This window comes from Etheostoma cragini, chromosome 14 (genome assembly GCF_013103735.1).
Source record: "Etheostoma cragini isolate CJK2018 chromosome 14, CSU_Ecrag_1.0, whole genome shotgun sequence".
NCBI lineage: Eukaryota > Metazoa > Chordata > Actinopteri > Perciformes > Percidae > Etheostoma > Etheostoma cragini.
The window spans coordinates 22,842,278-22,856,006 of NC_048420.1; the positions used below are offsets into that span (position 1 = coordinate 22,842,278).

General features: G+C 42.1%; 2 protein-coding genes across 2 annotated transcripts in view; both read left to right on the top strand.

Annotated features, from left to right (window-relative positions):
* LOC117957084 (glyceraldehyde-3-phosphate dehydrogenase-like) overlaps nucleotides 1–6,100 on the top strand; it is an 11,098-nt gene extending 4,998 nt beyond the window's left edge. The window contains exons 4-12 of the mRNA XM_034892643.1: nucleotides 59–168; nucleotides 263–353; nucleotides 1,425–1,540; nucleotides 1,858–1,939; nucleotides 2,493–2,644; nucleotides 3,729–3,807; nucleotides 4,108–4,191; nucleotides 4,808–4,905; nucleotides 5,961–6,100. Coding sequence (XP_034748534.1) covers nucleotides 59–168; nucleotides 263–353; nucleotides 1,425–1,540; nucleotides 1,858–1,939; nucleotides 2,493–2,644; nucleotides 3,729–3,807; nucleotides 4,108–4,191; nucleotides 4,808–4,905; nucleotides 5,961–6,030 — 882 coding nt within the window. The 3' untranslated portion in view covers nucleotides 6,031–6,100. The remainder of the gene's footprint in view (nucleotides 1–58; nucleotides 169–262; nucleotides 354–1,424; nucleotides 1,541–1,857; nucleotides 1,940–2,492; nucleotides 2,645–3,728; nucleotides 3,808–4,107; nucleotides 4,192–4,807; nucleotides 4,906–5,960) is intronic.
* Nucleotides 6,101–8,244: 2,144 nt separating this feature from the next.
* The window catches only part of LOC117957197 (intermediate filament family orphan 1-like), a 22,387-nt gene continuing 16,902 nt past the window's right edge, over nucleotides 8,245–13,729 (top strand). The window contains exon 1 of the mRNA XM_034892793.1: nucleotides 8,245–9,822. Within this exon, the coding sequence (XP_034748684.1) occupies nucleotides 8,865–9,822 (958 nt within the window). The 5' untranslated portion in view covers nucleotides 8,245–8,864. The remainder of the gene's footprint in view (nucleotides 9,823–13,729) is intronic.

A 13,729-nucleotide genomic window follows, 5' to 3' on the forward strand; every position in this document is an offset into this window, starting at 1 on the left:
TGTTGTATGTGTCTTTTGTGTTTAAATGTTCCTCTCATGCGGTCTTCCCCTCCTGCAGGTCTACATGTTCAAATACGACTCCACTCACGGTGTGTGGAAGCACGGAGAGGTGAAGGCCGAGGGAGGCAAGCTGGTCATCGGCAACATGCACATCACGGTCTTCCACGAGTACATACAATCTTATCTTCATGCATCTTTACCTAATGAGTCTCCTGCACGGTCCAGATGTTGTCTGACCTCTCTCACATGTGACCACATACAGGAGGGACCCCGCCAACATCAAGTGGAGCGATGCTGGCACGGACTATGTTGTTGAGTCCACCGGCGTGTTCACCACCATCGAAAAAGCCTCCGTAAGTTTACCAACCGCTGCCACGCTGATTGCACTGAGATGATGATAAGAAGAAGAAGAAGAAGAAAACATAACAAACTGAATGTTATTGTTGTCTGGAGAGAAATTAAGTTTTTGATTTAGTGTCTTTTCTTTTGGTTACTTGAAGGTCTCTACATAAGCTGTGTCAAACATGAGAATTTATGACATAACGTTTCATTTGGTCTTGTCATGACGGGTTATGTCACTGGTTTGATCATGACAGTGTCATGTCACTCTTATGTAGACACTTTTTTAAACTGTAGGCGATTTGGTGACATTTGACAAAGGAAAAAGTAGCATGTACTACATTTTATTAATTTATTTGACAGGGACAGTGTACATTAACATTGCTGTAAATGCACCATAATTAGCCAAAATGCTATTTTTCATCCATTGTCCCTGGACAGATCTTAAAATTGTCTCCCTAAAAAAACATGTACAGTAAATGGTTTTAACCTTTTTTTTGGTCTGAGTTGCCCCCACAACCCTGTCAGATGAACTCATGTAACCCTTCATGAAGTTATACATTGAGAATTCATATAGTTTTACATTCCTGTAGCTGCTCTGTTTAGGAATTACTGTAAGCTAGCTACTTCTACCATTTATGTATTACGTTTAGCTAAACTTTTGCTGCTAACTAGTTTTCACGCACACGCACACACACACACACACACACACAGTGACAGACACACAAACATGTAGTGTTGTGTAGGTGTTACAGTTGATGTAATGTTAACATGTGGAGATAGTCTTCGACTCAAATCATACTTTCAATGTTTTCAAAGTAGAGTTAAATGTTACTATTCGTTCATGTAAGGTGAGTATACTTGTTGTTGTTGTTAGTCAATCTTTCCATGTAACTCCCTGGCTACTACAGAAGTACCCACTGGAGTACAAGTACCCCTGGTTGGGAGTCACTGATCTAGATCGCAAAAGGAGCTACAAATGACTATTGTATAGAAATGATGGTTCATTTCATCATTTCTGTCTTCATTTAAAATACTGTATGTTATTGGTCTCATGACCTTTGACCTCTCGTGGGTCCCTCTAGGCTCATCTGAAGGGCGGTGCTAAGAGGGTGGTGATCTCCGCTCCCAGTGCTGACGCTCCCATGTTTGTCATGGGCGTCAACCACCAGAAGTACGACAACTCCTTAACGGTTGTCAGGTGAGTCGCTGCTGATGGCTATTTCATCGGCAGTTTATGTGCTTTACTAAAACTGTGTTTTACTGTAATTCACTTTCTGTTTTAGAGCTCTAGTAGTTTTAACGACCATGACCTTTAGTTTTGGGCGGGTTCATAATCAGACATGTGACGTCCTGTTAGTGTGACGCAGCGCGTCAAGTCTTATCACACCGACCGTGTGAACATCTGGAGGGTTTAAAAACATGCTCTGCCGAAAAAACATAGTTGTGACTTTCCTGTGCACTTCTGATGTAAGAAGTATCGTTTGTGACTTGGAGTCCCCTGCCTTGTCTCCATAGCAACGCTTCCTGCACGACCAACTGCCTGGCTCCGATCGCCAAGGTCATCAACGATAACTTTGGCATCGTTGAGGGTCTCATGGTAAAGAACTCAATCACTTCATTGATTTTGAAATTGCACACTGCACTAACACTGCTGCACCTGTAGCTAAAGAGCATTTAATGGAGGGAGGGATGGATGGATGGATGGATGGATAGATTCTGATCTTTTACAGTAGTTTTTGGTGGAACAGCGGCGTATAAACCGTGCCATTGCCTAATTTACAAGATGTAATCTTAATCTTATTCAACACGTTAATCATGGATCCGTCTTGCGACCTTTTCCACCCTTTTTGCCAGAGAACAATACTGCACCGGTTACTAAAGAGCATTTAATGGATGGATGGATGGATGGATGGATGGATTCTGATCTTTTCCAGTAGTTTTTTGCTAGAACAGCTGCGTATAAACAGTGCCATTGCCTAATTTACACAAGTAGTTTTTTTTATATAAACAGTGCCATTGCCTAATTTACACAAGTAGTTTTTTTTATATAAACAGTGCCATTGCCTAATTTACAAGATGTAATGTTAACAGTGTTATTCAACACGTTAATCGTGGATCTGTCTTGCGACCTTTTCCTCCCTCTTTGCCAGAGCACCGTCCACGCCATCACCGCCACACAGAAGACCGTAGACGGTCCCTCTGGGAAGCTGCGGCGGGACGGACGCGGCGCCGCCCAGAACATCATCCCCGCCTCCACCGGCGCTGCCAAGGCCGTGGGCAAGGTCATCCCTGAACTCAACGGGTACGATCTTAATTTAGTTAGGGTTGTGACTTCATAAATGTAAATTTGCTGTATTTTATGAAGAGCTTTTCTAGTTTGAACTTTTACGTAGTACAGGAACCATTCACACGCTGTGGCCGAGGCTGATGTACAAGGTGCCAGATAAACACTCGCACACATTCACACTCCCATGGTGCAGCATCGGGGGAAACTCCGGGTTCAGGGTGTTGCCCAAGGACACTTTGACATGGGACTTCAGGGGCAGGAATTGAACCACCAACCTTCCAATTGGCAGAAAATCGCTCTACCGCTGAGCCCCAGCCGCCCTTAATAGCATCCCTGGCCTGTCATGTGATGCCCTCGTACATCCATGTTGAAAAAGGCATACAGTACATTAAAAGATTAATTTGGGGATTTTTATAATCAGATGACTCAAAAAAATATTGGTTCCAATTGGAGAATCAATTATTTTAACTCTGCCCTAGTAATGACTACAAAGAGACAGATAACAACAACAACAACAACAACAACCTATCAGGACGTGGTGGGGTCTTTTGTCTGTGCCCAGGCGCCCCGTCTCATAGTCCACCATGTGGATCAAAGATGCTCGGCCTCTACCAACGGTCTGTCCTGATATCCCCCTACCAGAATTCTTAGGTAAAACATTTAATTCTGAAGATTGATGAGTCATATATTTCTGTATTTGAGCTACAATATGACCTCATTCTTAATTAAATGTGGCCAAGTGTGTTTTCTCCACACATTAGAAATACTTACTACCTGTACAAGTAGGCAGTTGACTACTTGCAAATATGTTACACAGTAGGACAGACTAAAGAATACACATGTGGGACATACTGTATTAAAAGTTTACGGGTGTCACTGCTCTCTGAGCTTGACCTCTGACCTTCCAGTGGAGGAAAACATCAAGAAGAGGGGAATAAAACACGATTAAAATCCTGTGTATCAAATGTGTTTTGGTGCTTTTACTTTGGTAAATACATTTTGGGGTCCTGGTTCTTTGGGGTCCTAGTTCTTTGGGGTCCTGGCTCTTTGGGGTCCTGGCTCTTTGGGGTCCTGACTCTTTACGGTCTTGTTCTTACAGCAAACTGACCGGCATGGCTTTCCGGGTCCCCACCCCCAACGTCTCTGTTGTTGACCTGACTGTCCGTCTAGAGAAGCCTGTAAGTATCTCCAACTCTTTAAATTAAAAGATTTAACCGAGTGGCTACTCAACTTTGGAACTAATGTACAGTGTTTATGATAAACTGTAATTTTGGGGTCAAAGGGAAAGAAAATCTTGAGCTCTACCTTCTGCTAAATTTCAACAGATTTGGTATTTCATAGCAGCAATTTAGACATTGGATGCTGCCTGGCTCACACTTTATTATAGACACTTAAAATAAAGCTGCCATTTTGAAACCTAACCCTGTGTTTATTGTCTCTGATGTGAATGCTCACTGTTTGAATGTCTCGCCCTTCAGGCCAAGTACGAAGACATTAAGAAAGTGATGCAGGCCGCTGCTGAGGGACCCATGAAGGGAATTCTGGGATACACAGAGGACCAGGTACAGAAAACATGTCCACATATTCCTGCAAGATGAGTATCATATACAATTGTATACAAATGTATATATTAAAAACATAACATAATCTGATGTAATTTTTATGGGAGTGTGTAGAGCCATACATGAACCACTAGATGGCAGCACAGTAACGTGACCGCTCAAGATCTCCTTCTTAAATTAGAACTGATAAAGTTAAATTTAATCATCCAGAAGTAAAATCTGAAGATTATTTGTACTTTGTACCTTGTGTTGCTGCATGATCTGTTTACTTCACACTGCTACACTATACTCTGTGTGTCTATAACTTATATTATGGTTACCTAATTTTGCTTTATAACTTTAATTACAGATTCAATTTAATTACTTACACTGCAATGTTTTTTGTACTATGGCAACTGCACTTTACTTTACAAAACCTTTTGTTAGACGCCACTTTACTTCAGTCTACCTTCTGCACATTGTCTATTGTTTGCCTGTCTTTCTTGTGTTTACTTGTTTGTTTGTTTTTTGCTGTTATTGTTGAGAATGCTACTGTAACTAAGGAATTTCCCCGCTGTGGGATGAATAAAGTATTATCTTATCTTATAAGTGGTTGTATCCGCCTCTTTCTGCTCAGGTTGTGTCCACAGACTTCAACAGCGACCCTCGCTCCTCCATCTTTGACGCCGGCGCCGGCATCGCACTAAATGAGCACTTTGTCAAGCTGGTTGCATGGTGAGTTAACAGTGTAATCACTAATCAGATAAAGATGCAAAATATGGGTCAAAGTTTCTATAAACACTAATTAGGGAGAAGTTTCCAGCTTTTTTAAATAATTTTTTTAATCAACTACACTGGTGCTCTGCTGTGGGAGTATGTGAGTCATTTGGTACCTTAATTTGTTTGGTCAAAAATATCTAAAATTTGATTTAATTTCTTTCATATCGCCCAGCCATGACGCACTTGTAAAACTGGTGTTTTAGGGAGTGATTCTACCGTGTCAAACCGAACATTTTTAAGAAGCAGCTGTATTTTGCTCACACTGCCTGATAAAGGTCTATGACCAAATTGTCACACACGCTTCATTATATTCTGCTAAGTGTGTCCACCATTTCTTTCCTGTACCCCTAAGACAGCATTTGTTTTTCATTAAACAATTTCTGAAAAGCACATTAAAATCCCCCTAATATTTTTACAATAAAACCATGCATCCCTCTAATGGGATGTTTTTCCATTCATTAATATCCCATACATCTCTATAGCAAATATCTCTGTTCATGTGTGCAGTGGTGGAAAAAGTATTACTTAAAGTAGGTAAAAGTATGAATACTGCACTGTAAGAATACTGTTACAAGTAAAAGTCCTGTATTGAAATGTTATTTATGTAAATGTATTTTAATATTATGAATGTACTTAAAGTATTAAAAGTACTATGCAGAAAAATCCTCACATTTTAGAAACTGGAAAAAATCAAAACTGCTGAACATTTAATTGTCTAATCATGTCAGCTGGACTTGTAGGTGTTATATTGTTGGGTATTTCAACTTATAATAAAAAATTGCATTTTATAAACTACATGTGACTTTATGTGCAAAAAATCTTAATTTGTAAAGTAATAAAGCTGTGATTGCTGTAGTGGAGTATAAAGTACAATTTATTTTTATCTGAGATGTAGTGGAGTAGAAGTAGAAAGTGGAATGAAAAGACTGAAGTAAAGTACATGTACCTCAAACTTATAGTGCAGTACTTGAGTAGATGTACTTAAATTCTACCACTGACTGTGTCTGCAGGTACGACAACGAGTTTGGCTACAGTAACCGTGTGTGCGACCTGGTCCAGCACATGTTCTCCAAGGAGTAAAGTCCTGTCGCCACTCACAGTGATAATCACTCCCTCTTCCTTCAGCTATACTGCCATGTCATCTCCACTCCCAAATATCTTCTATGACAACCTGCTATTGTATAGCTGATAATAACAAGTTTGTATGAGAGTCACCTCAGCTGTGAGGACTGCACATAGCCGTGTTTATAGAGATATTTTCCATCACTGTACTGCATTGTATTGAATGGTCTGGTTGCACCAAACATGCAAACCGGCTTCTTTTGCACTTTATTAACGTGACAATAAAGTCCTCTGCTTGTGGAAAGACTTGCCGTTTTCATGATGTAATTTGTACTTGCTGTGATTAGTGTCTAATTTTATTTTTTTGAATGAAACTGTCTAGATCGCTCAGTTCTTCAGCGCCTACGCTGCGACCTTAAGCCTTGACGTATAGGTGGAGAGTCTTAACTTGTCACTCCGAAATCTACTTAGTCACCCGTCTGTGTTTTTTGGTGTATTTATCTAGACTCCTAAAGCCGTTCTATTGGACCTGTCCAGACAAGTGACATTGAGTTTGGTGCAGAATACAAAATTTATTTCTGGATTAACCTCCAAAATCTTAGACAGTTTGAGTCTTACATCATAAAACCCAGAGAGGAAGGCAGGATGAGAGTTCAGAGGATGGCGTATAGTATGTAGTTCTCTGGGGAGACATGTCACTCCTGATAATTTTATATAACAATTAGTCTCCATTATGTCTAACAATTGATCTCAACAGTCTCACCCCTCTTCAAACTATGAATAAGACTCCAAAATTTTTGGTGTATGCGTCACGTTTAATTTACAAATTTGTAATCAAGGAGAAAATGTCCCCTAAACATCAGTCATCTGACACGCTGAAACATCACAGTTGACATTTTCTATTTGCATCATCCATCATAGACTGTCAGTCTTGCTTAATCTGTCTGTGATACAGAAAAATTCAGCTTTATTATCATACAATACAGGAGGATTGTACAATCACCATGCAGTTATAGCACCTAGGCCGTGCTACACAACAATTTATAAACAGATATTGAAATGTTCAAATTAGAATAACATAATATAGGAAATAAAGGAGGCTACAATTAATATAAAAGTAGCACTAAAGGAAACTTATATTTACCAGTATGCTATACAGAGGGTAGTGCAAAGTGGGGGACAATTAAATTGTGCAAGCTAAAACTCTAATGCCGACTCAATTAAGTTACATTGACAAACAATTTACACAGTGGGCTGTTGAAACCTATTTTTCAGCCAGGGATCTTACAGCTGCTTTGTTAGACCTGCACAGACAAGTGACTTTGAGTTTGGTGCAGCATATGAAATTAGTTTCTGGGAGAAAAGCCAAAAATAAAAGCAGGATGTGGGCTACACCACACCAGAGGATGGGGAGATGATGAACCCCGAAAAGAGTCTGACCCATGGATATATATATATACATATATAAATATATAATAAAAGCAGTCTGGCCCCTGAAATAACTAAGTGTGTTTACTTGTAACTCGTCATGGTCGTAAATCATTTGCAATTTTTGACAGAAAGTCCAGTATGTCCACGAGTGAAGCTATCTGTAAAATTCTGTTTATAATAGTATTAATTTCTATATTTATTCTGTACATATCAATGTCCTGTTCTTATGAGACCAGTGTATATCCTGCACTTACTGCTATTGCACTTCTGGTTAGACCCAAACTGCATTTCGTTGCCTTGTACCTGTGCAATGGCAATAAATCTAATCCCCCGTTCAGTCGTCAGTTGATAGTTCGTTGATAGTACATAGCTAGTTAGCCTGGTTAGCTTGTTTTGAATGTCAGCCTTTAACCGTTATGAACTGTGTAAAGCTAACTAGCTAAGCGAACGACACTTTTAGTTAGCTACAGCAAATTAAGTCAGGAGCGTGAAACGGTATCTGTTAAAATAAGGTTTATTATGTACTAATAAAGCTGTAGGTTACCAGCTACAGCAGCCTGATAAACGTAGATAACGTTAACATTAGCTAGCTAACGTTAAATTGAGGAGGGGCAGTTAGTTAACTGTTAGCTAACGCTAATTAAGCTGTAATCGACGAGCTCTGTGAGTATGAAACCGTTTGAGGGAAAAGGTGGACATTTGATCTCGTTCTTGAAAGTTTAATAAAAAAGCATTTTGAAATACGTTTGATTACGTAACGTTAACGTTTACCTGCATACATAGTATTGATCCAGGGTGGCGGCTTTATCACAGGTGCACCTCTACTCTGGTTATTACGGTAGCTCAGACACACTGCCCGGTGCTCCTTTGTTACAGTCAGTACGGTATCTGAACGCCGCAGTCAGTCACTTTTGTTTATCCCTGAGCTGTGCTGCACCGCTGCTAGACTCTCTGTCCGGACTCATTACAGCTCATTATCCAGTGCCAAAGTTAGTGTTACGTCCTCTGGCTGCCAGGTACGGTGCTTATATTTTCATTACAGCTGCAGAATGTTTTTAGAGCTTTATTCTAAGGCTTAGAATAAACGTGGTATGTTAGTGCGCATCGGCCCTGTAATCTATCGACTAGAATTTAGTCCTGCGTAAAAGTGAACTCGGAAATCTAATTTTGCTGCAGGGACCAGTGATTCTGTGAGTTGAGAGGCACCTCGTGTTACTTTATATTATCTTCATGTATTATTATTTACTCCCCATCGCGTATCACCGTTGATTTACTGTAATATTATATTTGGAGTTTGTTATTTTAAAGGTTACCATCGGGTGAAACCAAAAACTAGGCATCTGGACCTGGTTCAGGTTCGGGATTTATAATCAGATTATAGACGGAACACTTGCTGAGTTGAATATAGGCTAGAAGGGTTCATGCCGGATTTCGAGCACTTCAGATTTTCCTACTCGAGTATGAATCCGGTCCTGGGGGAGAGTGGCTTCCTGGCCCCGCAGCAGCCCCACCACCAGATGACGGGCCTGAACGACTTCGCGATCCCGGAGCCTGGCTACTTCCTGGGGGAGCACGGCGGGTTCGGACCTGATGGGTGGTCCGGGCTGGACCTGGGCGCACTTCCGCCGTCTGGCCTCGCCTACCTGCACCTGAGCTCCCCCCTGCACCGCGTGCCCCCTGCGGCCACGGCGCTGCGCAACGACCTGGGATCCAACATCAGCGTCCTGAAGACTCTGAACCTGCGGTTCCGCTGCTTTTTGGCCAAAGTGCACGAGCTGGAGCGCCGGAACAAGGTCCTGGAGAAGCAGCTGCAGCAGGCTCTTGAGGAGAACTGCGGAGGGGACGGACACCAGAAGCCTCTGACCAAAGAGATGGGGGTCCAGACTGGATTCATTGGGCCCATTCCATCCAGACCGGGCCTCATCCCGCTGCACAACGCCAACAACTCGGCCTACCTGCCCGGGGGCCTCCTCTCTCCCACCCTGAACCCCCCTCCTTTTGACAATAAATACCTGCCGGGGCACAAGCTCAACCCGGATTCAAACTCCAACCTCAACCCGCCCCGGTTCTCCGTCAGCCCGGCCCTGAGTCCCACCGACCCGTACAGAACCATCACCAACATCAACGAGAAAAACGCCTCTCACACCGGGACCAACACCAACAACACCCCCCCTCCACCCCCGCGCTTCCTGCCCGGTGCGAACTGGTCCTTCAACCACCCGCGCCGGTTTGGCCCCGGGAGGGAGTCATGCGCCGGGGTCTCCTGGACGCAGCCGGACGGTGTCGGGGTCCAGATCGACACCATCACCCCTGAGATCAGGGCCCTGTACAACGTGCTGGCCAAGGTGAAGAGAGAAAGAGACGAGTACAAGAGAAGGTAAGAGTAGTTCACCTTCATCGCTCTACCGTGCTTTCTTTGAACTTTTAACATGGCTCAATAGTTAGTAGATCGTGATTTCTAATTCAGACATTTTGGCATTTAAGTGAATGATTTCGGATTCATAGCGTGCACTGATTCGGTGTTTCCTGCAGAAGTTTCTCAGGCATTAATGTCCCTTGACTGGTAGATTAAATACTAAGAAGAGTTGACCAATTTTCACGTACATCACAACTGGGCAAAATCACATAGAAAACAATCAAAAAATAGTTTTTCAATCAGTTTTTCCTCTGATATAAAGTGAAAAAAATCAGTTTGCTTAACATATTGATTTAAATAACAGCATTTTAAAAATCACAGTGTGATTACATTGTCCTGAGATGGTGATACTGAAATAGCTGAGCTCTAGGAAGACCCCCCCCCCCCACACACACACACACACACACACACACACACACATTCAGAAAAAGAAATCAAGAATATCCCGACAATAACACAACAAAAATCCATGTTATCTTGGAATTACTAGAATTGTTGGGGCTTTGTAAATTATAGAGTGTGGTCTAGACCTAGTCTAGAGAACTAGGAAAAGGGTCTCGAGATAACTTTTATGATTTGATGCTATAAATAAAAATGAGTGGAAATTGAATTGAATTATCTGACACCAGTTAATATCATACCTTTAATCCTAATAGATGTTGTCACTGATATTTAATCAGTGTAACGTGTCACAGGAAACCCATAACTGGGTCGAGCCCTGCAGTAGGTGGACCATGTCTCTGTCAAACAGGGGTGAGGGTTTCCAGATGAAAAGGCCACAAACCAAAGTGTCAGATTAATTCAATTCAATTTTATTTGTAGTATCAATTCATAACAAGAGTTATCTGGAGACCCTTTACAGATAGAGCCGGTCTAGACCACACTAGCATTACGGTTGGTCTGTGACCCCATAACGATTGTAGACGTGCAGGTTTAAGGGGGTTGTAAGGGATTTAAGGCCTCCCAGCCTGTCCCCTTTACTGGGGATGACTAAACTAAGAAGTATTGAGTTCTGTTGGAGGGCAGCATCGAGCAGGGACTCACTGTCAGGCTGGATATTGATCTTTAGAGAGCCACGGCAGCAAGAGGATGCACAAAAACATCTGCATGGTATAAATAAGTAGCCTATAATAAAATAAACTCAGCTTCCACTGGCAGTGGGGCAGGACATCACAACTCAACAACACACTCTGGTTGTCATGGAGCTACAGTAAGGTGTGTGTGTGTGTGGTGCCTTACTTACAGGAAGTGCTGGCTATCAACACTGATTTCCTGAATCGATTCCAATTCCCAGTTTACATTCGATTTGATTTCCTATTTAATTCGATTCAATATCGGTTAGATAAGTGATATTTCAGTCACACACCAGTTTTGTTCTCATATGAAGGAGATTCTGAGGGAACTAATGCTGGAAACCCTCTAACCTGGTCCACCATTAAAAAACATGTAAAATTGTAGATATTCCCTTTAAGTTATTTTATTTTTCCGAACCTGTGGTGTCGAGCTGTCGATGTGTTTGCTTGCTTGTGTAGTTTTAGTTTTTTCTTGTGTCTTTTTATCCCACTGACCACTGAAGTGACGTTCCTTTGTAGTATTTTGTACTATGCCAATAAATAAAGGCTTTCTATTCTATATTGTGTATAGTAGATGCTCAAAATACACACTCACCAATCAGTTATTATCAGTTATATAGTATATATTGTTGAGAGCCGATGACTCGTTTTGCTTCCTCACTACCAAGCTTTGGCTCCATGTTGGATTTTGTCTCTAACGGTTTAATTCATCGATCTCTCTGCAAAGCTGGAGCGTGATGATTGAGTAGCGTTGAGGGGTTTGGGGTCGTCAGCCAGTAAGGATTTTGCCGGTTCACAGATTGTGCTGACGTGACGTCGTGGTAATGTCTCTGCTTGCATCTGGTCATTGAGTGCAGTGCTGCAAAACTCGCTGAGCAGGACCGCTTCACGCCATCTGTTTTCTTTTTTTAACATTACGGGTTGTTCATTTGGCAGATGATTCTGTCCAAAGCGACTTACGTGCTCTCAAACTCTAGACACAATTACCCAGTGTAATAAAGAAAATGGAAGTGCATTCATTTTTGCATCAATGTGAGAAGTACCTTGGTTTTTCTGGTATTTAATGTACGAGAATAACCTGAAAACAGACATATTTCCCAGTATAAACACTTTCTGTTGTGCAGCTTGTTGTGGAAGTTTCTGTTCAGCGAGGGAGGAGTTTGAGTGGTACAAGAAACCAAATAAAGACAGGCATGTATCTCGTCTGTAGAAGGCTTCATGGCTCCAACCTTGCTTACACTGCAGAGTCGTAACATTTTTAGCTGTCTCCAACACTCGAGGACTTATTTTAGGACATACACATATTTCAGAAGCAAATTGAAGGATTTACTTATAATGAAAAAATTCCCTTAAGAGATGAACAATTATTGAAAGAAAATCGTTGTCTATGTAATTTTACCATTACAAGCTAAACTAGATGGTTATATATATTTATGACTGAGGATTTTTAGGCACTGTATGCTACGGCTTTAATACATAAACTCACACTGGAATCTATCTTAATCTGTTGAAATCTGTTGAAATCTGTTGAAATCTGTTGAATTCTTTGTTCTCTAATCTTTGTGTGACCTTTGTCACTTCTGTTTTACAGCAGCTTAAATGAAAAGCACGTAAAAAGAAATAAACACCTCAGGAAATCTAATTGTTTGTGCAGAGCCAGATGTTTTAAAATAAAAACAAGGCGGCATTTGTTCTAATTTGCAGCGTTTGTGTTGCCATTACACGCAGGAAGTAAGTGTAAATGGACTGATTTTATATTTCTTAACGACTACTCAACGGCTCTTTTACATAGCAGTCGTTCTTCACCATTCGCACCCTGTAGCCGAGGCTGGCGTACAAGGTGCTACCTGCTCATCAGATACACACTCACACACACATTCACACTCCGATGGCTCAGCATCGGGGGGCGGGGGGGGGGCAACTCGGGATTCAGCAAGTTGCCCCCACACACAAATCAAAATCAAATCGAATGTAAACTGGGAATTGGAATCGATTCAGGAAATCAGTGTTGATAGCCAGCACTTCCTGTAAGTAAGGCACCACACACACACACACACCTTACTGTAGCTCCATGACAACCAGAGTGTGTTGTTGAGATATGATGTCCTGCCCCACTGCCAGTGGAAGCTGAGTTTATTTTATTATAGGCTACTTATTTATACCATGCAGATGTTTTTGTGCATCCTCTTGCTGCCGTGGCTCTCTAAAGATCAATATCCAGCCTGACAGTGAGTCCCTGCTCGATGCTGCCCTCCAACAGAACTCAATACTTCTTAGTTTAGTCATCCCCAGTAAAGGGGACAGGCTGGGAGGCCTTAAATCCCTTACAACCCCCTTAAACCTGCACGTCTACAATCGTTATGGGGTCACAGGCCAACCGTAATGCTATTAAGACAATTCTGAGAATGTAATCTGAACCCCGAGGACGCTTCGACGTGGGACTGCAGGACCGGGGATCAGGGATCAAACTGCCAACCTCCGGACCGGCAGGCGACACCTCTACCGCTGAGCCGCCCCGACGTCTAGACTCGGGCTCGTTAACCTCCATTTTGTCTGTGAAGGGTTTTGCTCAGCATTCAGCTTCTGATGGTGGTTTTTTTTCAGCACTGACGTGTTTCACACTCGTGCACTGACACGCACATTAACACACACTCGTGCACTGACACACACGTTAACACGCACTCGTGCGCTGACACACACGTTAACACGCACTCGTGCCCTGACACACACGTTAACACACACTCGTGCACTGACACACACGTTAACACACACTCGTGCACTGACACACACGTTAACA